The 24,450-nt window shown below is 41.9% G+C and overlaps 1 protein-coding gene and 1 long non-coding RNA gene across 5 annotated transcripts; one reads left to right on the top strand and one right to left on the bottom strand.

The window, feature by feature from the left end:
* The first annotated feature begins 472 nt into the window (after positions 1-472).
* LOC114059438 lies at positions 473-22,259 on the top strand. Of its 3 annotated transcripts, XR_003571664.1 has the most exons (7): positions 473-560; positions 677-865; positions 4,052-4,156; positions 4,769-4,951; positions 17,001-17,091; positions 19,255-19,346; positions 21,126-22,259. It is a non-coding gene; the product is annotated as an uncharacterized LOC114059438 (long non-coding RNA). The 3 variants fall into 3 exon arrangements; XR_003571663.1 differs by lacking the exon at positions 4,052-4,156; XR_003571662.1 differs by lacking the exons at positions 4,052-4,156; positions 4,769-4,951.
* LOC114059437 (ferritin light chain-like) lies at positions 2,437-7,703 on the bottom strand. Of its 2 annotated transcripts, none has more exons than XM_027887887.1 (3): positions 7,521-7,703; positions 4,688-4,834; positions 2,437-3,488 (listed from the first exon to the last, which is right to left on the bottom strand). In XM_027887887.1, exons 1-3 carry the CDS (start codon positions 7,701-7,703, stop codon positions 2,985-2,987), a joined length of 834 nt encoding a protein of 277 aa, XP_027743688.1. In that variant the 3' UTR covers positions 2,437-2,984. The 2 variants fall into 2 exon arrangements, with proteins under 2 accessions (XP_027743688.1, XP_027743689.1); XM_027887888.1 differs by lacking the exon at positions 7,521-7,703 and adding an exon at positions 5,336-5,395.
* Positions 22,260-24,450: the final 2,191 nt, after the last annotated feature.

Raw genomic sequence — 24,450 nt, 5'->3', positions numbered from 1 at the left:
ATACAGTGGGGCCTGAAAAAAAAGTCCTTGCAAAGAACAAATCCAGAAATGCTTATCTCAATTTTTTGTGGCCATAGTGAAGAGGATGAAGGACAGCATGATCTCCACTTGGAGACTTTAGGTGCATTCCTCACCGAGAGTCAGAAACCATAGCTAGTGCTTATGGCAAGTATTACAAATATTCTATTGTTAAAGCTCTTTGGAAGCCTCTGTGGCTGTAATTCATAATTTCAGTAAAGATTAGGTCTCTCCAGAGATTCCAGTTTGGAATCTCTTTAGGGAACTAGCTATTCAGAGCTGCCGAGATCGTGTGTTTGGATGCTTTGGGCATTGCTTTGGAAGTACAGATACTGAGAGTGTATTCGAACAAGCATTCAGCAGGGAAGGAGAATTTGTAAAGTTTTTATAAACACTGTTGGCCTGTTCCACATTTCATCCTTCATCTCCTTTTTTTTTTTTTTTTTTTTTAATGAGGTGATTGAAAAGGATGATCAGAAGTCAAGGCAGATTGTACTTACGCTGAGAATCATGGACAGATTCACCTGATACACAGCAGACAGGTATTATTAACAAATCTGAGACCATATTCACAAGCATACGTCCCCTCTCAGCAGAAGCAACATGTGGACAAGAAGAGCTTATTATCTACAGTAACTGATTGATTTCTCTTTTTCAGAAGATAGAGACTGGGAAAACAGCTGATTGTGAGTTTATCTGTCTTTTCAGGCAGAGGGCCCAGAATGTGATTTTGGAAAAGGGAGAGAGAAGGACCTAAATTATGAGAATCTGTGGATACATTTGGCTAGAAGATGAGTATAAGAAGCCTGAGAAACAGACATGGTAGTATTTCACAGAAAAATAAGAGGTAAGTCTTGCTTTGAAAAATTTTGATGTTGGGCTGGTATGCTGGAATTTGCTTAAGGTAAAAGAAAGTCTTAAGTGCTGGAAACCATGGAGGAGGCTATACCTACATTTCAGAAGGTACCAACTCTTAAAGGAGAAGGTTGTTGTAGAAATAGGTCAAACATTACCAGTAGCATTTGAAGGGGTTTTATATGGCACTAGTTTATACTTCAGTTAGCAGCTTTTCTCCGTTCACACTTAGTGAGCTGTCTTTTAATACTGAGAGGGACGGATTCCATTGCTCTTATTCATGTTGAGTTGCAGTCAGTGGAACTAATTGTTGAATAAGGTATGCTCAGCGTGAGGATGGGTGATGGAATCTAGCCCAGTTGGAAATATCTTTTAAACTACTGCTGTTTTAGAGAGCAGCCATCTCAACATAGGCAAATTTAGCATATTGGTTAAAGTGCTTTGAGCCATTCTTGTGGCACATTGCAGTACTCTTATGGATGAATACAGGGGTTGTTTTAAAGGGGTTGTGTGTTCCCCCTCCACAAATGTTAAATTCCATTAACAGAAAGACTGGGAAAGCATCTACGTTGTAATTGTCTGTCCCCTGTTAGACCACCTACAGAAAGTAGGTGGGCTTTGCAAAAATTGCTATTCAACTGCAGCTTTGTATAAACAGCAGAGTTTACTGGAAATATTTAACTGTGCAGTGTTTTTGTAGTAATGAAGTTTTCTGGCATTTATTTTCACTCTGTGGCATACTCTTCTATCCAGCTTTCTTGGATGAAGAAAAATACTGGTGAAGTTTTGTAAACATATGCAAAATCTCTTGGAGAATAATACCAACATACTTGGGGGGTGAATTGAGGAGTAAAATGGAGATGCAAAGAACCATTTGTAACATTGAACTGAATTTATTTTCAAGCATAATAGGAGTATCACTTACAGTATTACATAAAAGTCTGAGGCAGTCTTTCAATAAATCAAACCCCAATTGCATAAAAGATGTTCTGTATAATGACAAAAAAACCCCAAACTCTAGCTGCAGGCAGCTGGTCTAGCCAGTTGCTCTTGGGTGACCTTGGGAGCCAGGGTAGAAAAAGCAAGGCACTCCTGCAGGAGACCAAGGAAAAGAATTCAGACGCCTCTGAACTTCTGCACTTTAACCAAGCTGGCTAATACTGCCCCAGCTGAAAGGCAAAACTAATGAGTGGCCGCTCTCTCTGATGCAATTCTAGTTAAGTGTACTGTTTTTTCAATAGGATCTTATGCCTCTATTTGGGACCAAATAGGGAATACAAGAAATAGGAGGAGTACCATAGTAATACCATAACTGAGCTAGCTGAAATAGAGGTCTGTATGAAAAGTAAAGCAACCATCCTAGGTTAAGTCTGGACAGAGCCCTAGAGCTGGTGTCTTCAGTGACACTTGCAAAATATCGAGTAGAACCTGTAAAGATCTCAGCTAATGAGAACTAATTTCTCTCTCATCTGTTTTCTGACAATGAGAAAAGCCAACTAGGCACATAACTATAGAGAGGAAATGTTTGCATCCTGAAGAAGTATGCCACTAGAAACAGCTGATAAGTAAATTATTTTGACTACTATGATAGAAATAAGAAAACTTTGTTTTAAACCAAGTCTTTTTAAAAACAAGTTCATTATGCTAGTATACTTGTTAGTATTATAAAATATCTAATATACATATTCAGGAATATAAAATATTAAAGAATAGAAAACTAAATATTTGGATTTTCTGCCACATAGAAGTTTCCTTGTACTAAGGGTGCAGTGGTTTCTTTTTTTTTATATAAAAGTTATAAATTGTTAAAAATTTGCACTAAATAATCCTGTTAATCATTCAAACCAGAAAAGAATCTTAAAAAGCTTTTGGCTTCTAGGAAGAATTGCATAGATAAGTGTGACTAGGGCTGACAATCTAGGTAGCTGGCAACCTTGCTATCATTTAAACAAAATAATGGCATGGGCTAGATTTTGAGCTGTGACTCAAGAGAGGATGAGGGGGCAGGGTGTAAAACAGGAGTGATACAGGATCATGTCTCCTGAGTTCTGATCCCAACTCCACCCTCTGGACAGGTTTGCCTTAGGAGCTGCCCTGTAGTAGCCACAGCATTAAAGGCCCTCCCTGCCCTGCTTCAGTTTTGCTCCTGTCCCATCATTACACTGTGGCAGCATCGTAGTGCAGTGTATGGTTGCATATATTGGCCCTATGCCATTTCTGTGCTGCGAAGATTCTCTCTGGGGTCGCTTCAGACCTTCTGCAGCTCCTGTGCACTGCTGCAGAGGTCGGCAGGGGCTGCAGTGATCACTAGACTCTGGCTCTATGCTTGTTCTGAACTCTTTCTGCAGCCGGTCCATGAAGTAATCCCCAAGGCTATTTCTGCCATCTTGGGAACAGTCGAGCCTGCGAGCATTCGTCAGTAGATCTCCCATTAGCTTGATCTTCCGGATTTTGGGCGCAATAAATTGCTTCTTCATAGTGCTTGCACTATGAGGGTCTGCATTTTCAACGCTCAGGGCATAAAGCTCTTCAAAGTATCGTAGCATAGTTTTCCACTGTACCATTGCTAATTCCAGGGCTTTCATCAGACCGACTGCATAATCACAGTTTGGTTTCTAAAAACAAAGACAGAATTATGTTTATTCAGAACAGTTGATCTTACTGTATTCATCAATGGTTTTCTGCAACTTAATTGCACTCCAAACAAGTTGTACTAGGTTTTTTCAACAACTCCTAGTCTGGAGCATCTACTTTTTGCAGAGTGCTATGGCTGTGAACACATTCAAGTGGCAGGGCCCAAGCACTTTTTCAAGGAATGGATTTAGATAGCAGCAGCTATGCCTGAGGAGCATTGTTACACCAGGAAACCCAATCATAGAATGGCAGGGGTTGGAAGGGACCTTAAAAAAAACATCTCGTTCCAATCCCCTGCTGTGGAACACCTTTCACTTGACCAAGCTGCTCAAAGCCCCATCCAACCTGGTCTTGAACACTCTAAGGGCTGGGCCATTCATGACTCTGGGAAACTTGTTCCAGTGAATCACTACTCTCACAGTAAAGAGGTTCTTCCTAATCTAAACCCACTCTCTTTCAGTACTGAAAGGTCACCCTAAGGTCTTCTCCATTTCAAACTGACTATTTAGAAAGATTTTCACAATGGCCTTTTTACTTTCTACAGCTTAACAACTGCTATGATGGACCAAAGAAGAACATTCTGTATTAACTATTTACAGAAAATTAATTTGGTAGAGGAGAATCAGCCCTTTGGTCTTAAATAAATGAGGTGGGTTATTTTTTCCCCTGAAAACTCTGAGTTATTGTTTTACAACTGTGCACCTGTGCAAGCCCAGGTTAAATCTGTAGTTAAAATTCTGTCCTGAGCTGTGCTTTAGCAAATCAACTACTGCCTCAAGCTGGATGTTTCTTCTACCTCCTTCCTTACCACCTTTCTTAGGTGCTAATCATATCTAGGTGTCTACTTAGTGTGAAGGAGACAAGTGGGCTGTTTCAGCACAGTTTAAGGAGTCTCATAATCCGTTACAGCACGCTAGAAACAGCAGTGTCCAGCTGAATAAAAGAAAAGGAAAACACTGTTCATATTCTTTTGGGCTAGAATTCAACCACATAGTGTTAGGACTGTATGTCTGACAGTTTCTAAGCACCACCATCAAGAAGAGCAAAACTGAGTACACTGTCAGGTAAATTATATCTGGAAATCTCATAGTGGATGAATACAGAGATCTGAAGTAAAACAGTATAATTCAATAAGGTAAATGGACTGCAGCTGCTTGAAATCTTCTTGTCTACTACCCACCTGAATGGTTTTAGAACAGTAGTGACCTCCTCTTTCTTGCTGATACTTCATCAATGCCTCTGCGGCTTTTCTCTCTTCCAGAGCTTGATGCAAGAAGAACTTTGAAATATTTGGTAGAGCCACATGCGACTGATCAAAATATTCACCCTAAGCACAAAAACAAGAGCGTTAAGATTTGCTGGAGATGGGACTCGCAGAAGAACCTGGCTTTTTAGAACTTTGGAGACCTTAATCCAAAGGTCACAAATTTCTACAATAAATGAAGTAAGTAGTTATGTCCTGAAAGGAAAAATGTCTGTACTTCTACTAGAACTCTTACTCTTTTAATACTGGACAGGCAACTGTGGTACTGATGTCACTCTCCCAGTAGCAGTCAGAGATCCTCAGAATGTTTTATTTATGAGTGGTTAGCATGTGTGTGTTTTGTAATTGTGTTTTGCCTAGGGTTTTTGGTTTGTTTTTTAAACATACTCTCAGCACAGCAAACATAAAATTTATCCCTGCAGGTCAGCATTCCAGTCAAAAGTTGGCTTTCAAAGGTATGAGAAAGATGATGTAAATACCAAAAAGAGAAGCAGCATAACTTCGTATCTATTTAGCAGCTTCATTATGGATGCTCTTCCAAAATAATGAATACTGCTACTTAACTATTCTGTATACACTTTCATTATACATAGCTCATGCCTAGGAAGGCATGTCAGGAAGAACATTGGAGCAAGTCCAGAGGAGGGCCCCCAGGTTGATTAAAATTTTTCCTATGAGAAAAGGCTGAGAGAACTGGGATTGTTCAGCCTGGAAAAGAGAAAGCTTCAGGGTTACCTAACTGTGGCCTTCCAATACCTGAAGAGAGCCTACAAGAAAGATGGAGAGAGCAAGTGGTGACAGGATCAGGGGGAATGGCTTCAAGCAGAAAAAAGGGCAGGTTTAGATTACATATTAGTAAAAAATTGTTTACTGTGAAGGTAGTGAGGTACTGGACCAAACTGTCCAGGAAACCTATGGATGTCCCATCCCTGAAGTGTCCAAGGTCAGACTGGAGCTCTCAGCAACCTGGTCTAGTGGAAGGTGTCCCTGGCATGGCACTAGATGATCTCTGAGATCCTGTCCAGCTCAGGCAATTCTGTGATTGCAGAAGGATTACAATCCTAAACCCACTGCAGGCCTTGTTCTGTTCTGTATGGGAAAACAACAACTTTAACCACTGCCATATTTAACCATGCTAACAGATCTATCAGCTTGTACATCAGAAGAATTTTATCCATGGCATTGCTGTCCCATAAAGAGTGTATTAGAGACAGGGAGTGAAGGAGAGCCACCAGGTTACACTGGCTTGAACACTGGCTCTGCACAGCTCCCATGGTATAGAGAACGAGAGGTAGCAGTTGTGATTATGCCAAGAACCAAACTGAAGGAACTACAGTATCTTCATCTGCTGGTTCCCTAAACATAACGTGTGCAACACAGCAGAGCTTTTGTCTCTTGGATATAACTCGGAATACCTGTAACTGTGTATCAAGCAATTGGTTTGTAGCCTCCCTAGGAGGAGTAAGGAACAAGGCTGTGCATTTAAGTTCTGCTTCTGACTGCCTTCCTTGCTTTCATCTATTACTCTGCTTAAATAGGAAATACATTCATTTCAGTTATGTTGCTCTGTTTAGAAAAAAAAAAAAAGAAGAAACATTAAACACACAATACAAGTTTATGTTTATTTGTTATATTTGTATGGCCACTGTAACATATGTACACATGTGTGACCAAAAACTCTTCAAGCGAAAATACAAACTGGAAAGATTTATTAAGAACATTCACTGCCATTATTTGCATAATCCTTGCTTCCTGAAGTCACTCACTGATGTTTCTGTTGACAGGATAGTCAAGATTCAGTGTTTTACAATCAGTTCCTCAGAGCAAGTGTGAGGCATGACTTCAAGTGGAGCACAAGTTAACATGTCTCCTTAACTGTTAAGGTAAATCTTTTATGTCCGTAATTAGAAATTGACTGTGGATAAATCAAATCTAGAAATGTGAACATCCTGAATAGTTGATTGAGCTTTCTCCATCCAATCCTGCTGCCAATCACTAGATTTTTTTTTTTTTTTTAATCTACAGGCTTAGCAGTAGAGGGTTTACTGCATGCTTAAGTTTTTATTGAACTAATACTTGACACCAAGCTCAATTGAAGGATCTTGGAGATTCAATGTAGTTTACTGCTTCCCAGTGGATGCTTAGTATCAGAAGGTATGGCACTGATCATTCTAATTTTTATATTTTAATGGCTGTGTTAAAATATATGTTGCCTTAACATGCGATAGGTAGCCAGATGTAATTTTGGCATGCGTGTTACATGGCATCAGAGATAATTTTTTTTAATTTCATGTCCAAAGTTCATGCTATGGAGCAAAAAACCCTAAGCCGGCAGCGACATCCACAAACTACAGTTAACCACACACAACTATTTTACATACGAAGTTTGGGGTAAAAAAAGCCACTCGAGTCACACTCCAGAGCTGTTAGCATTCCCTGTTCCTGTCCCTCTTTCCACAGGCAGAACTCTGTGAATTACCCAAAAACACACGAGCGCTCTTTTCATCGCCCGCGCGTCCCAGACCTTCGTCGTTGTTTTTGTGGCCGTGTCGCCGCAGGGGCAGCGGCGGCTCCGGCAGGGAGAGCCCCCAAATGCCCTGGGTCTGGGAACAGACGCCGCTCCGCCGTCCCTGCCCGACTCCGAGACCCTCCTCACCCCGCCGCCGGTGGCTGCCCGGGCAGGGCGAGGGGGGTCCCACATCGCGGCCCCGGCCGCCTCCCGCGCCCGGCCGCGCCCCGCCGCCCTTACCAGCGCCTGCAGGCAGTAGTGGAGCTCCAGCTGGGCGCCGGTGACGCCGCAGAGCGCCTCCTCCACGGCGGCGGGGAAGCCGTGTCGGACGCGGCTGGCGGGCAGCGGGCGGTGCGCGGGGCAGGCGGGCAGGGTGACGCGGGGCCGCTTGGAGCGCGGCTCGGCCATGGCCGGCGCCGCCATGGAGCCAGCCCGCCGCCCCGCCGCGCCGCCGCGCCGCCTCATATAGCCCGGCCACCTGGGACACACCTCGCCGCGCTCCCCGGCGCCCGCCCGCCCTCGCCGGGGGAGGAGGAGAAGGAGGATGCGGATGTGGATGCGGGGGGGGCCGGGCGGGTGCTGCCATTTCCTGCGTGCCCGTGGGCAGGCGCCGAGGGGGCTCTGTCCCTCCACGGAGGGTCCGGCGCCGAGGGGGAGCGGGCAGGTGCCGGCCGGGCCCCTCGCTCCACTGCCCGTTTGCGAATATCCTGAATAGTTAGTGATCGATGTAAAACTTCAACTGTAAAGTAGGTGTGTTAGCTTGTGCTCCATTTGAAGTCATGCCGCACACTTGGTCTGAGGAAGTGGTTATAAAACACTGAATCTTGACTATCCTGTCAACAGAAACATCAGCGAGGGACTTCAGGAAGCAAGAATTATGCAGATCTTTCGATGAATGTTCTTAATAAAACATTCCAGTGTGTATTTTCTCTTGGATGGCTTATGGTTGCACATGCTTTATGGTGTCACAGCTTTGTAGTGTTTCAAGATACCGTAAAAATATCAAAGAAAATCATAAACTTGTGTGTTTAACGCTTCTTTTTTTTTTTTTTCCTAAACAGAGCAACACAACTGAAATGAATGTATTTCCTATTTAAGCAGAGTAATAGATGAAAGCAAGGAAGGCAGTCAGAAGCAGAACTTAAATGCACAGCCTTGTTCCTTACCCCTCCTAGGGAGGCTACAAGCCAATTGCTTGATACACAGTTACAGGTATTCCGAGTTATATCCAAGAGACAAAAGCTCTGCTGTGTTGCACACGTTATGTTTAGGGAACCAGCAGATGAAGATGCTGTAGTTCCTTCAGTTTGGTTCTTGGCATAATCACAACTGCTACCTCTCGTTCTCCACACCATGGGAGCTGTGCAGAGCCAGTGTTCAAGCCAGTGTAACCTGGTGGCTCTCCTTCACTCCCTGTGTCTAATACACTCTTTTTATGGGACAGCAATGCCATGGATAAAACTCTTCCAATGTAAGAGCTGAGCCCCTTTGCAGGCGGTCGCGTTCGGCATCTCCAGTATCTGCTGAGAGTGAGGTGAGGCTGGGCCAAGGCTGAAGTGGCTGGTGCGAGCACATAGGCAGAGGTAGTCCTGGGGAGGGAGCAAGCTGTGAAAAATCCTGGGAACTTTATGGTATGTTTATGTATGTCTTGGCTACAGGGCAAATTCTTTAACTTCTTTGGTTTAGCAGTAAAAATGTTGGTGCTGAACTGGTCGTACCTAGGCAGTGTAAACCATCTTCAGTATTTTAGTTATTGATAATACTTGGTTTGTACAGTAACTTCAAAATACAGATTACTGATTTTTTCAACTGCTTTACCATATGGGTGGAGCTCAGCATGTTATTGTTTGAGCATTTTTTTACCTTTGATAGATTCAAAAGAGTGGAGTGGAAATATGAGTACTCAACACCTTTCAAAATTGCTAAAATTCCGTTCAGTGACTTTGTTTAGTAAGCTCAATGTTATATGCCGTTCTGTGGAATATTTTTTAGTAGATTACCCCACTTCCCCACAAAGCCAGGATGCTGAGGGCAGAATCATTATTCCATTGCGTGTTTTAATTGTTATTGGATCTGACTACCTAGAGCAGAGCATGCATCATCTGAGAGCAGTCATGTAAAGATGTGAGAACATTGCTCATGAGAAACTTAGGTAATTCTAGTTCAGCGCCTCCATCTCATAGGCTGTGCAGCTCTCTTTGCTTACTGTAATTATCCATTTTTTAATTCTCATTCTTCATGCTGTATTTAAATTAGAAGTTTCCCTTAAAAAAACCTTAACGTGTTTAAGCATTTGTTTATTTTAAGCATTTGAATAAAACTGCGTGAGCCTAAAGTATACCTGCAGTGTTTGCAAGGCTAAAGTAAGTGCCTAAATTAATTGTTTCATTCAGTTTCAACAAATTCATTGACAAGACACTTGTTTTCAGTAAGGGTCCTCTTTTTCACTGGAGCTCCTAGGGACTTTTAGTGGGACGATGTACTTCTAACAGTTACCATTTAGCTCTTTCCCCTTCAGCTGTCCTTGTTTTAGCCATTAAAATAGTTGCTAGTGTTTTACTATTCCAGAATAATCCTCTGACTGCCTCAGAAGAGGAAGAGCAAGTGTGGTGCCTGTGTGTGTATGCATTGACATCCCAATCGAAATAAATGCTTGATGACCTTGTTTCTTCGGCCAGTCTGAATAATTTGAAGTGTGAAACTGCAATAGAAAGCAAGTTAGCTTGTGTACCAGTGGAAAAATCTGTAGTTGTGCTTTGCTAAGTGTGTGTTCATGACAATAATTTCTGACCATATCAGCTCATAGAGGCTTGCATCTCTATTAGTGGATTTCAGTCTTTGGAAAAAAATAAGTTATCCCATTTCAGTGATGGAGAGGTAAGACACAAAGGCATTGCTTAAGGCCATTTATTATATATGGAGCTGATCTGAAAATTGACTAAAATTCCTTAATCTCCATACATCCCTTAACTCCTCTTTTTATGAGAACACCATTCAATTTATTTTGCTTTTTACTTTATAGAACTAAAGGAAATACACATAATTTGTGCTGTTATCAAATGTATCATGAAAAAATTCCATTGCAAAGTAATATAGGGATTCTTCCTATATAGGATGAGGTGATGTCACATGCTTATTGTGTCTGGACTGAGGAAAGTATCATCTGTTTCAAAAAAACTTGTGATCTCAAGTCTTGGTTTTCAAGAAATGCTATATCCTGGGGAACAAGTGTTTTGTTCAGTTTCTTAGTTACAACACTTCAGCACAGCATAGCTGCCTGCTATCAGGTGAGGTTGCTCTTGAGATAGCTTGCTTTTTTTTCTTGCCTTTTTTTCTCTGTCCTAAACTGAAGGTGTTGATGTCTCTCTCCCAGACTGTGTGCTGCAGAGAAGTTATTACCTGCTTGGGGTAACAATGTCTGCATGTCACTGTGATACAAATGAATCTGTGTTAGAGCCTTATTTCCACTAAGTCCTGGAGTATGAAGGTACTTTATGGATTTCTTCGGTGAACTGATGTTGGGGTGAAAATGTTTGGACGCCGAGTCATCTGGGCTGAGGGAAAGCAAGAACAGATACTTACATGCAGGTCATTGCAGGAAGGGTTGATGACATCTGTAAATAGAGTTGGTGGCTGGCACATGCCTTGATGAAAGATGTCTTTTAATTTTTAGGATTTGGCATGATTTTGGTACAACACATTTTAAAGTGCATGGCAGCGTGGGAAGCCAAACCACCGCAGTGTGGTGTACAGAACTGCAATTAAAACTCCAGCAAAATAAACTCTCCTACGTGCACACCCACACCTTCCCCACCCCTCTCCACCCCTTCTCCTTTTTATTCTTTGGTAGAGTGCAGCAGAGAGGACTGTTAATGTCAGTGAGATTTAGCAATCCTCTCAAAATATCCTTTCTTGTGAGCCTACTCTGCAAACATTTAGTTGTGTCTGGCCATTTTCTGCCTTGAATCTCTCATTTAAAGCTAGGCTCTTTAGGCTGCACTTTGTAATCTGGAGTTGATATTGTTTATTCTTTCACCACAGGTAGTAAGAGTTGTGGCTGTTGCTTCTATCCAGCTACCATCTCTTAGCTTCTTTCTAGCTGTGATGGATTCTTCATGTGCTTTGCAAATAGTCCATGTAATGTTGCCAGACTTTCTTTTATGTGATCATTCAGTGCCCATCAATAGCTATGATGGAAATGGAAGGAAAAATTAATAAACAAATAAATGTATGATATGTGTGCCTGTGAAATAGCCTTCTTCATTCATCATTTTCTTTTGTAATTAAGTGAAACCAAAGCTGTCTGGCAGGAAATTAAAAATTATTCATATGAACACCCATGAATTTGCAATTGCTTTTATTGGACTTGAAGTCACTTAACCCATTTTTCTTATGCTTTTCTGTTCTCTACAGGTGCTTCATCTCACTATTTTATCCAATCTCACTCTTTTTTACTTCCTTTTTCCACAGAGGAAAAGCCAGCAAGAATTGTGGCTTTTCTGGCAAAAATTGTTTTGTTGCCTTTTTGCACCGTGTAACTCGTCAAGTTAAAAAAGAAAATTTTTAAAAATTTGGGAGGTTACTACTTAAGTAGGCATAGCAAAGTAACTTCTTTTAGCTGTCTCTTGGTAAAGGTAGTCATCAGCAAAACATGAGATGGCCCTCAGGCTGTCAGGTGGACATTCTGGAAAATGCTTTTTGTCTTTATGTCAGTGAGCAAATGGAAAGGTCTAGTTTGTTGTAGTGCTGTGAAATCAGCATGTTTTATTGATACAAAAAAAGGATTTCCCAAAAGTAAAAGTCTAGACCTTTTGAAGTCAGAGCCATCTTGGTATCAAACAGAACAGAGAGAAGCCTATTTTTTGGGATTATAGGTACTGAAAATTACCATGCAGTGTCAGTTCTACACATATTTTGTATATATTCAGTTTAATAAAATTAAGTACCATAATGAAATCCTATTTGAAAAATACTTGGATTAATTTTAAATTTGGAAGTGATTTTTAAGTGCCTTTTTTTGGCATTAGCCTCAAATACTCCAAAATTTAGTTTTCAATTGCTTTCTTTTTCTAGAGTCAAAGACTTTCTTCCTCACGGATATTTTGGTGTTTGCAAAACATCCATTACTGCAGTGTTTGAAGCCAGATGAGATGCTTAAGAATGTTCTTGTGACTGGAAAGAGCAAGTCTTTTTCGCCTTTACTGAGTTTTCCCACTTTGCATCCGTAGCCTGATAAAGTTGCAACGCTTTGCACTTCTGATACAGCTTTTATCTCGTGCAGTTCCTTTCCATAGGCTTCCTTGGCACAAGTCTGCATGGCACAGATATTGAGAAGCTGGCTTATTGCCTTTCTTCTTTTGCAATGAAGTTCTTCCTTAAGGAACTTTACAAATGCTGGATAACATAAACCATGATGATATATATATATATATTATATATATTTATAGATATATTTTTATATTATTTATATATATTTTATATATAAAATATAGATATATCATTATGGTTTTTGTTATCCAGCATTATATATAATATATATAGGGAATATATAGAACTCCTTGAAACTGTACTGATTGAAATCTGTCCTTCAAACAGAATATGTCCATAACCCACAGGCATATCTGTGCTGTCTCTAAAGCTAACGTAGGGGATAAGCTTGTAAGAATTTCTGAAATACAAGCAAAGCTTATCTTTAACCTTGTGTCACAACAGTGGTCAGGCGGACTTGTTCTCTTCCTTTGCTTTCACTCTTGCTTCTCTGGACTGCTGAGAAGACTTCATGCCAATGACAGGTTTGAGGTCTGTGTGTGGTCAGTCAAGCCTGCATCACAGCAAACTGCATTGCCAGACTCCTGGCTGTGACTGTTCTGCTCTGACCTGGTTCGCATTTGACACCTTCAGCTTTCACGTTTCATCTCAAGTCAAGTTGCACGTGACCGTGTTTGTGTGACTGCCTCCATGTGTGTAGGCTTCTTAATGATGGGGCTGCAGGTCAAACTGAGCTGTGGCCATTATTTAACTCATGTCTAGAAGCTATATGTTACTTAAGCATGTATCACTCTCTCCAGTGCAATTTTAAACGTTGATGAATCACTTATACTGAGTTAATCTCTCCGTGTCTTTTCTCCTATTTACAAAATCATTAGCTGTGCAGACTCAGCTTCTCAGCTCACCTGTGTCTTTAGGAGCGCAGCCTCTGCCAGCACTGAGGAAGCCCATGGTTTGTCTTGGGCAGAGGCAGCAGGGAGAGCTGGAGCCTGAGGGATGTCTGTGCTCCCAGCCTGGTGGCTGCAGAGGACTGGCAGACTGGCTGAGTAAGCTCCAGCCTGGCCAGCAGTGTTGGCTGGCCCTTCAGTCACCATTTTCTCTTATAAATACACTTAAGCTATGAGTGGACTGTTCATCTGAAGTGGTACTGGCTGATACTACCCATTTGATTTTTATAAAAAGGCTGTGCTTGGGAGTAAGTTTGAATTAATTGTCAGGGTTCATCTGCCTCTGAGATCTTGCAAATGTTATTTCAAGTCACATTTAAATAAGCGTAGGCCAGCAAACTTAAGGCTCATCCATGCAATCTGTCCATGGTGTATCATAAGTCCAGTCACTAACTGCAGGTTGAAGCCACTAAGCCTCAGCACTGGAGCATATTTAAGGGGGTTCTGTGGAATTTCTGAAAAAATGTGGCTCGCCCTAGGCAATGAGTTGCATAAGGGAGTTGTGCAATGCCAAACTGCCTAAAGTCTGTTATAATTTGCATACCTTGCCTTTCTATTCTATCTTCCTTTTGACAGCTGCAGGTAAGAATCTGTACTTACTCTTGGACAAATGAGAAAATAAGACTTGACAGGTTGAAAAAGGCAGTGGCCTTTTTTTTTTTTTTTTTTTTTTTTTTTTTTTTTTTTTGTGTGTGTGTGTGTGTGTGCAGCCTGTGCCATCTGAAATCAGTGATGCAGGTAATGACTTCCAGGCAATGTAAACTTCAGTAAGTGCTCCAGGTGGCCCTTGAAGGAACATTAGACCTACCTCTTTGAGGTGAGCATAAGGTGGTGCACTTTGTACATGCTCGGAATATCTGGGCTAGCAAAGTAAAAAGATTAGTTCAGCTGGTTAGAGCATGGTGCTAATAAAACCAGGGCTGTGGGTCCAATCCCCCATAGGGGCCATTCACTGGAGACCTGGACTTGGGTCCCTTCCAGCTCAGAATATTCTGTGAAATTATTCTGTGAAATAAACTATGGGCAAGGGATGAAGATGCAGAAACCATTTATTGTCTTGCTGCTCTGTGCTACTGATAATCAGTGTTCATAAAATCCCTGCTAGTACCAAGAGCACCTGCTTCTGAAGTTCAGGTACTCCTGGGAGTTAACTGGTTTGACTAATGCCATTTGCTACTTGGCTTGAGAGAGAAGAAATTAATGGCACAGATGTGGTAAGAGGAGTGTGAAATGTTTGCAGGTGAAGAGGAAATGATTCTAAATACTTTGGCTTTCGCAGTCACCAAAAAAACCCAAATGAACCCTTTTCACAATTTTTGTGAAAAAGAATCCTTTCAAAGATTAAGGGAAACTGCTTGAGAAAAAAAAATGTCAAAAGGTTCTTTATTTGCAACTTTAATGTGAACATTAATCAGCTAAATGTTTGTTTTAAAATTTTTGTTAATATGAAGTCAGTGGTGGTGAATCAGGCAAAGCAGAAGTGGATAATTTCACTGAAATGTCATAGACCTTAAAGGCAGTGATAAATTCCAATGAATTAATTCCTCTTCTAGTTCCAGTCAAAAATGACCCTCTATCGCTGCTTTCTGCTCAAAAAAACCTCTTCTAAGCCGTTTAAATTATGTAAGTGTTGTGATTCCCTAGGGTATCTCATTTTCTGCCTAATTCCATTGTAATGGCTTTAAATACATTATAAAAATCTTGTCATGATAGGTGTTATATTGTGGTCTGTTTGTGGCACTATGTCCCAGGCAAAGTCTTTTGTGCCAACTTGCAGGGATCAAACAACTTTTTTTTCAATTTCAGGATCTTTATGGAGAGCACTTGCTGAATTGGACATTATCCTCATTTCACTGAAATAATGGAATAAAACTCAGAATATGTTTGGCTCCTATCACTTAAGGCAGTCAGCACCATTAATTGGTAATCTTGGGAATTTATTTAGACTGGTCTTTAGGCCACAGTGGCATTACTCACAGTGATGTAGTGAAATGCTTTACTTTTTGATTTTTTAACCACTCCAGTTGCTATCTTTTTTTAGAATTTAGAAATTACTGTGCTGAGTATTTACAAATTTCACAGCACATTTTGTTCTCTGTTTTAAATCCTGCATACCAAGTGCCTGCCTGGGGCAAAGACCAAAAAAAAAAAAACTAGCTTTGATACTCCAAAACTGGCTGAATAAATCCCGTGCAGCTGGCCTGCATGAAATGTGCCCAGTGACAGCAACCGCAGCGAGGATTCAGAGGGTTAGGGAGAGCTCTGTGCTGTCACATGCTTGCAGTGTTTTATTGCTTTGGCTGGGAAGGGCATTAACGTGTAGGTATCCTGACTGCTCAGTATTAAGCGTGCAGAGCGATTGCCCTGTGGTTTCCTCAGGCGTGTATGTGGACAAACCTGATGCACAAGTGTGCAATATTGCCTTCTGTGTATGTTTGTACATGCTTTGGTGTTTTCTGACTTTGGAGCTGTGGTTAAAGCCTCAAAGGGAATCCGCGAGTCTGCAGCAGCTGAGAGTACTGCTACAATTTCTAGCAGTGGATGTTCCTGTGTGGTTGTGTGTCTATCCCATTGCTGGTGAGGAAATGGCATTGCCTGGCCTGCACTGCAGTGTTTGTCAAGGGAAATTATTGGAGACTCGTTTAAACAGTCAGGTCAACACAGTACAGTTTGCACGTGTGTGCTTGTGGATGAGATGCCAGGAACTGTTATGGACTGGAGACTGTTTTTTCTGCCTGTGCTGTTCTCACCACCAGTTCTGTTCATCCAACTGTCTCCACTTGGCTTCTTTGTGTAATATAACCAAGCTGAGACATAGTTCCAAGGGGAAAGTAACTTCAATCTCAATCTTGGAAAGTCATGAGTTAAAAGACATACAGTTCAGGAAAATAATTTTTGGAATACAAGCTATAAAGACTGGTTCACATGACCAACTTGCAGTTAGGTCATGTTTTCCTCTAATAGTGCATCAATAGGAGTTTGGAAAGGCTGCTTTTTCTCCTGTTGCTTTTGGCAGTGCTCTGTGGTGCCACTTTTGTGAATCCAGCTCCATTCTCAGGTTCCAGAATGCTTCTAGGTTCTCTAGGAACAGGTACAAAAGTAACTGCAAGGAGTGAGACCAGATTTAGAGAACCGACCTTTGGAGCTCAGAATGGCAGGACTCAGAAAAGAAGAAAATGTAAGAGGCTCTCATTAATACAGGCATTTATCAGAAATGCACTAAGAGGGACTTATAAAAGAGATTTGTATGTACTGGGTGGTAAAGAAATTTCCAGCAAAATGAGATAAGAATCAAACTTTCCTTGGATCCAGTTTGGCCAATAGCTACTTCTGTCAGGGTTTTTTTGCACTCTTCCCATGTCAGTGTGTAGTGGTCATATACTGAAATTACACACAGGCCTTTAGGGACCACTGGCCTTAGCAAGTGCATGGCAATTCTTAGAATGCCTGTGCTGAAAATTTTCTCTTAATGGACCTTGATGGGGTTTGGTTTGATTTGTTCCAGAATGGGATCGCCCTTGTTCCTGTTGATGTATGCTCATGATCTGGACTCCAGGATTCAAGCAAGACTGAGGGACAAATCTTGTCAGGCAACGGTAAGACTGTGTTACCTGTGCAGAGGAGGATGTTGAAATCTGGTATATGTAGCTTCTGACTTTCAGTTGTTTGGTCTGAAGCAAGGGACAGAAAAGTTTCTTTATTGATGTAAGATCAGTTCAGAGCAAAGACAGGAGGTGAAAAATCCTTAGGAAAACTAAAAAGAGAAGCAGCACTGAGAGTGGGCCAAATATTTTACTCATATATGTGAGCATTACTCATATAACTTCAAGAGAGTACATGCTTTTACTGTGCACGAACCAGCTGAGGACTTGGCCCATAATGTCCTTTATAAAGCTCTGATTCCTCCCCAAATAGTTTTTCCCTCCCTCTTCAAAGAGGCACCTGTTGCTGGTGGAGTTGTTGATGATACTGGATTAGTGCACATGCAGTCAGCCTGCTTGGCCTCAGCCCTTTGGACCCAAAATGAACTCCAGCTGCTGTTGCCTAGAGCAGGTGCTTCATCCAGCCCTAGCAGCTGTTTGAATGTAGGCTGTCATGGCCAAGAGGAGGGGGTAGGTCCCCTGAAGACCCAGAGGAAAGACTGATCAGCAGGAAGGAAGGAAAAGGGAGTGTGCCATGGAGACCTGATTTTTATACCCATCAGACAGAAGTTGTTCTAGCATTTCCTTGTGGAAATGCTAGTGACTGTCACTCTGCATCCACTGAGCCTGCCACGATAGATTATGGTTCCCAAAATGAGGTTGACGGACCACTAAAGACTAGCAGGACCATGACAAATGATTGATCTCCAAACTGCCAAACTGCTCTGTATTGTCACTTGAAGCTATGATAAGTGTATGTGATGGTGTGTGAGAAATTTTGAGGGCTGGTAGTTTTTCACAGTAGTTTGGTCTCTGTAGTCGCTGGTTTAAAGCTTCCGTGAGTGGACCAGCAAAAGTGAGATGGGGCACAGAACAGTGTACGGACTAATGGTCTGCTACGTGTAACAGTTTGGGATTCACACTCACGCTGCCAGAGGGAAGAAAACAAAAGCAGAGATAATCTGGGGTATGAAGGAGACAGTGCCAGGGGAAGGGAGGAAGAGAGGACGACCTGGGGGCATATAGACATGTGATGGTGGGGAAGTAGCAGCCAGAGTTTGAGGAGGAGGAGGCACAGATAGCTCCATGTCAGAGGTAAAGCAGCAGCAACCCAGGATTAGAGTGAAGGGGACAGGACAAGGATGCAGGTTTCTTGGAGTAAGGGAATCACTGCCTTCAAAGGAAAAAAAGCACCTTAGAGTAAGGGCAACCCAGACCTGCAGCAGGAGGTAATGGGAGGGTGCTTTGCAGGGCAGAGAGTCTCTCAGTAGAACCTGTTCGAAGTAATTTCCATTTCTGGTGTCACAATCAGCCCCTTCCAAGTCCCTTCCAGCATGCCTTCAACTTTCTACCCATTGATTGGGGTAACCCACAGCAGCGGTTCCTGTGCAGTCCTGCACTCTCTAATTATTCACATGCTGCTGGCAACAGCACTCCTGGCCTCCCTTTCCATGAGCATGCACTCTTTGTCTGTGCCTGCGTATGTCACTGTCAGCATTAACACCGAATTTATTGTGATTCCGTAGGGTTCTGTCCTCTTACCTATATTCATTAAAGTTACCAGAGTCTGCCCAGTTTCTCTGATAACCTACATGTCCACTTTATATCCCTGCTCTGTGCATTGTTTTGGTCGTATCCCATCAGCCAGACTTTGTGCATCTTTGTTGATTGCTCAACCAAGTCTCCACTGAACCTCCATAAGGAGGGGTAAATGCTAAGCAAGGACATTTCCCTGCATAGCTATAAAAGGTTTATTCAGGCCATATTGCATTACAGCATGGCCTAAGAGCAGGAGAAAAACATGAATATTGGAGGCCTCTCTTTGTCAGGAAATAGGATTTCCGCAGGTGCTCAGTTGCAAATGCTCTGCATGCTTCTAAGGCTTGGCACATGGCATTGCTGAATCCTGATTCAGGATGCAAGAATGTTTCATGACCCCTGCCATGAAAACTGATGTCTGGCCATGTTTGGAAATCAGCCGTCGATGATGACAGTAGATGAGTATGGGTGAAATGAGCAGCTTGGCTTCAGCACTAAGCAAGACTTGTTAAACATTGTAAATACAGATGTCCAATTCATATTTTGAATAATGAATATTATGAACTTTTCTGTAGCAAGTGGTAAGAAGCTGGATCGTCTTTCTTCATCTGCTCACTGCCTTCACAGAATTTGAAAGTGTGACGAAGTATTTCATCCCTTTACAGGATTAGGTAAGATTGGTAACCATAACTCTTGTATAGAATTACATAGAAATACTCTGGACAGCCAAATATATTGATTTAAGATCATCTATGTGGTGGCAGGGAAATTGTTTCCATTTTGGTTTATCCACTTCTTGGGTTGGTCAGGTTATCCAGCTGACTTCCACTGTTTGTTCTTTTGAATGAAAAACTGCTGACGGTACAGGCCTGTACAATTTCTGTCCCAGTGTAGCTCTTCCATCAGGTATTCCTGTTATTTGTTTTGCTTCTGCATGAAAATTAAGGAATCGGAGAAATAGCACCAAAAATCTACATGAATGAAATTCTCAAGGCTGTTAAGGAAATAGATATATTAGAAATAGGGTGTTTCTGTGCTCATTTTGTTCTCACATCCCTTGGACAAGTCACTGTTATGCGTGGAAAGAAATATCGCACACGGCTGTCAGAAGTGTGCAAGGGAGACATCCCCTCACATGCTCCTTGTTACTGTCCCTACATGTTTGCTACTTTGAGTAAATTACAGTTCCCTGGTGCTGCTGTGGGTGTATGAGCAATAGTTCCCTGCTGCCTCCTTATCTGCCTGGTAGTGTGTGCTGATGCCCACACCCACTGCTGCTTCACTGGTGATGAAGTGGCAAGTGTTGCCCTGCCTCCTTCCTCCGTGCTTCTCTTCCTCAGCCTCCTTGCACCGCGGTATGACTCAAGAATAATGAAAATGCAACTTCCTATTCTTTGTGGAGTAGTAAATTTTTGCTAAAAAACCAAAACAAATGTCATTCTCAGAGTGGCCCAAGATCTGTATTTTAGTGTGGCAGCACATTTAATTTGGTTTTCCAGGTATTTTTAACCACCTACATGTGACTAAGAATTTTTTGAATCATCTGTCTTTTACTGATTAAAATGTAATTAGGTACCAAGGAGCTTTAGGATTTAAACCAGTCTGAAGAGCGGTGTGGCAATGTCCAGTGTCGTGTCTGGTTAGGAACAACAGAGTGAAGGAGTTTTTATTAAATCGTAATTTACTAATTGCTAGATTAAGACTAAGGAAATAAAGATCCTGTTAGCGGGCCTCTATGTTTTGAGTATTTGGAAAGCAGAGGGACTTACTTTGTATGAGGCCCATATATTATGTTATGCAGGGATTCCCAGTTCAGTGTCAAAAACCCTTTTACCATGGAGCTGACAGTTAGCTTGCTGCCAGAGGGAAAACCAGTCTTTAAGTGGTGAGTGCACATAGCATCAGAAATGGACCTGGACAGAGGGGCAACACACAGTCAGACCGAGTGACATTCTTCACACCTGCTGTGGTGGATAACAGTAGCTGGCTGACTTACCCCATGGCACTACAAGCACAGCATTGTGCTGTGACACAGCCTGGACAGCGATTGAATTACACACCGATTAGGTCTTCGGCTTCTCCCTGTCAGTGTGGACAATGGAGAATCAGAGAAGTGGACACGAGAGCTTTAGCAGGCCTTGTGCTCTCGAACGGAGGAGGATTAGTTTGTAAATGGTAAATTGTGTTGGGGCCAAGAGTCGTAAAACTGAACTCTTGCCCTTCTGCTGCCTCAAAGGCACAGGCTTTGCAGAAAACTCCTTCTCCCCCCTTCTACTAACTGCTGTGATCAGGGGAGGGGTGGACATATGGAATCTGCTCCTCCTTTTCTCTGCCAGAGAAGGAAGAAGACACTGGTACATTTGTACAAATTTTGCTCCTCACTATCTCTTACTATCTTTTCTTAGGAAGGGCGTGGAATTAAATTAATTGGTCTTCTGCCATTTCCACAGGGATGCGGATTTGCCTCTCACGGAGGTGCTGCTGGCTGATTCACTGCCTGGTAGAGGGTGTCTCTAAGACCTGAGGTAACCTGAAGCACGCACTTTCTCAGGAGGTCTGCAGCTGGGCTGGAGAACTGCAAACGCTCATCCTTTCACTCCTGTCATCTGCTTCCACATGACTGCAGTGCCCGTGCTGTGCTCTCAGCTCACTCACCCTGAAACGCTCCTTGTGATGGTTTGCACCGGGCTGCTACAGAGCAGACTTTGGTTTTGGTGTCAGTCTCCCTTGTTGCTGTGTCATTTATAGAGAAGACAGCTTCATCTTTGCCTTTATTCCACTGGGACCAGCTGCTCTACCTACAGGAACCAAAAGTGGCAAATATCCTATAACCTCTTTCAATTTTCTATTGAAGGTCTACATCACATGAACTTCTCAAGGTTTTCTGAGAGGTAAAGCTTTTTTATTTTTTAGAAACCAAAAAACCACCAAAACAACCAAAACCAAACCTAAAACCAACAAAACCAAAACCTACCAAAAAAAAAAAAAAAAAGAAAAAATAAAAATCAAACCCCACACATAGAACCCAAGTTGGAGAAACAGCTGCATCGTGTGGCTGATTTAGTGCATGGGAGTACAAAGCATTCCCACTCTGGTCCTGCACATCCACTCATTGTACCTATTAATAGCTGTTAGGCATGAGTATAGATACAGAGATGGACAGGACTAGTTCTGCCATGTGAACATTCATCTGGTGGCCCCATCCTATTTGCTAGAACCAGAGATTTCACTGTGATAAAGTGGACATCTTAAATCATTGTTGGAGACAAGGGGATGTAAATTCACTTAAACTAAGCTGGTATTAGGCATTCTCATTATCTTGGAGTATTCCAGTAAATAGCAATTTATATAAGCAATGGAAATATGTCCTTCTTAATCTGTAAAAAGAAAAGGACAGTCTTAATGATCTGTCGGTGTTTCAAATCATCTTAAGGCATATTGATCCTGAATCATCACGGGGAAATTCAGCAGGTGTGTTTTGGTTAGTGATCTAGGAATTTAGATGTAGTTGAATATATGGAGAACTGTATCTTCTTCCAGTTGTATTTATTACTGTAATAAATGATTCCAACTCTCTCTTCCTACAGACTTTATCTCCTCTGTTCATAGTGTTGGCATTTTATTCTGTTTTGAGCTGAGAAACAATGCATACTGTAAGGTTGTAAGAGGCTTTTATGAATATACCATTTAAAAAGACTTGCTCCTGGCCTGGTTACTGGTTTGAATTGAAGAAAGATACTTTTATTTCATGCTTCTGAAAGCAATAGAAGATTTGCTGTAATACACCAGTTCAGAGTAATCTGTTCATAAACTGTCTGTTCCACAAAACTCCCAAACCTCTTGCACCTATTCCCTCTAATAAGTGGCAAATTGGGTATAAAGGCTTTGGTTTATTTTTTGTAAAGCTTGGTAAAAAAACATAGATGAGAGAAATTCAGCTGTTGCTCGACATAGTCACTACTGATTACTGAGAATTCATTTTCAAATTCGGAAAATAAGAGCTGTTCTAAGTAGTCACTGTTGGTTTTAACACTATGGGGTATTTAAAAGATAAGTTTTAAAGATAAAAAAAAAGGAAAAACAGTCATTCATGAGTGCTGATACAGGAATGACAGAGGTTAATACCACTGATATCATGTTGGAACTGTATAGCATTTTGTTAATGGTTATTAATGCCCTGCTGCTGGGAGACAGACAGTGCCAGCTGCTGGTTTGTGTGATGCCTCTGAGGGTGTGCCTGGGCCTCTGCTCAGAAAGCAGAGGGGCCTGAGCAAGGTTCAAGTTTGCTCCCTCCACTGAAACAGGAGGAGAGGAGATACTGAGAGAAGGTAGTTGCAGCTCCTGCTCCTGTCTATGCTGACTTCAGAATAGGACTCGGAGAGTGAAGCAGGAGCAGCAGACATCTTCAGAGCTGCGCCCACGAGGTAACGAGAACTTTGGTTCAATTCAGATCTTCAGGACTAAACTCAAGATAAATATCCTTTGGAAGAAAACAGCAAGAAATTGAGACAAACATGCATGGAAATGATGCCAGCAGACCTGGGGAAGAAGCCTAGGTTTGTGTAAGAGAGCCTTAGAGCTTTGTACATCAGTGGAAAGAAGTCAGAAATGGTATTGAGAGGAGAAAAGCCCCTGAGAGGAAGGGAAAGGAACTTTGTAATGGCAGAATGATGATGGATATGGAGCAATTAATTAGCTTTGACTACATCATGTTCATTGTACATCCAGATTTGTGGGTTTAGCTGCCTCACTTGGGGCTAGCTGTTGCTTTGTGTAATACCTTTGAATTTCATACATCATAAGGGAATGAAACAGATACAGAAAAGTGCAATACATCAGTGTAGCATATCAAATTGAGAAAGGCATTTTTAGCAGTCTGTACTGAAATGGAGGTTTAAGCCTGTATTAGATTATTCCTTAAGTGTATTGTTGTTTTGACAAATCTGAAAGCAGCTAAAAGCATTTCAGTAGATCAAAAAAGGAAACTTTGCTTTCCTTTCCCAGAGCCTGGACCCAAAATGGGATTGCCAGACAGGCTTACATGCCCTGGCTGTGTACCACACAATCACCCACTGGTGACAGTGAGTGGAACATGTGGAGATGAGTTGTAAATCCTGTGGGAGGAACCGGCTCACCAGGCCTCTCCAAATCATTCACCTTCTAGATTTTTTTTAGATGCTTGTGTAATGTATCCCAAATAATACACTGAGAATATTTAGCCAAGAAATGCCTGGTGGCCCAAGGACATTTTGGTAATGGTTGCTGTCTGATGTGCCACATGGACAGCAGGCATGTGCCATATTCTCTTTCATGGTGAGGAAAAAGTAGTATATCACTACTTATGTTTTCTAAAAGGGAAGATTAATACTCAGTTCCATGAACCTCAGCTTTGGGGACACAATGTCATTAAAAAAAACCCCATTAATTTTGCATACTCATTAATTATTAGAAATAAATGAAAACATCCATGTAATATTGTACACGTACTCTCCATGTAGCCTAATATTCAAACACAATGATTTGTACAGGCTCTATCTCCTCAGGTCACTTTTACAAATAGAATTGCCCATACAAATAGTTCCCCCTTCAGTTCCCTTCAGTGCAACATCCTGAGCATGCCTAGCAGGAATAGCAGGTCACAGGGTGCAGTTGTTCCCCTCTGCACAGCATCCTGAGGGATGGCATCCAATTTTGGTCTCCTTTGTACAACAAAGCTGTTGTCATACTGGAATGGGCCACCAAGGTGAGGGGCTGTAGCCTGTGATATACCAGGAA

This window comes from Empidonax traillii, unplaced genomic scaffold (genome assembly GCF_003031625.1).
Source record: "Empidonax traillii isolate 1590-97213 ecotype Southwest subspecies unplaced genomic scaffold, ASM303162v1 scaffold224:size737649, whole genome shotgun sequence".
Taxonomy (NCBI): domain Eukaryota; kingdom Metazoa; phylum Chordata; class Aves; order Passeriformes; family Tyrannidae; genus Empidonax; species Empidonax traillii.
This window is presented reverse-complemented; position numbering and strand designations above follow the sequence as displayed.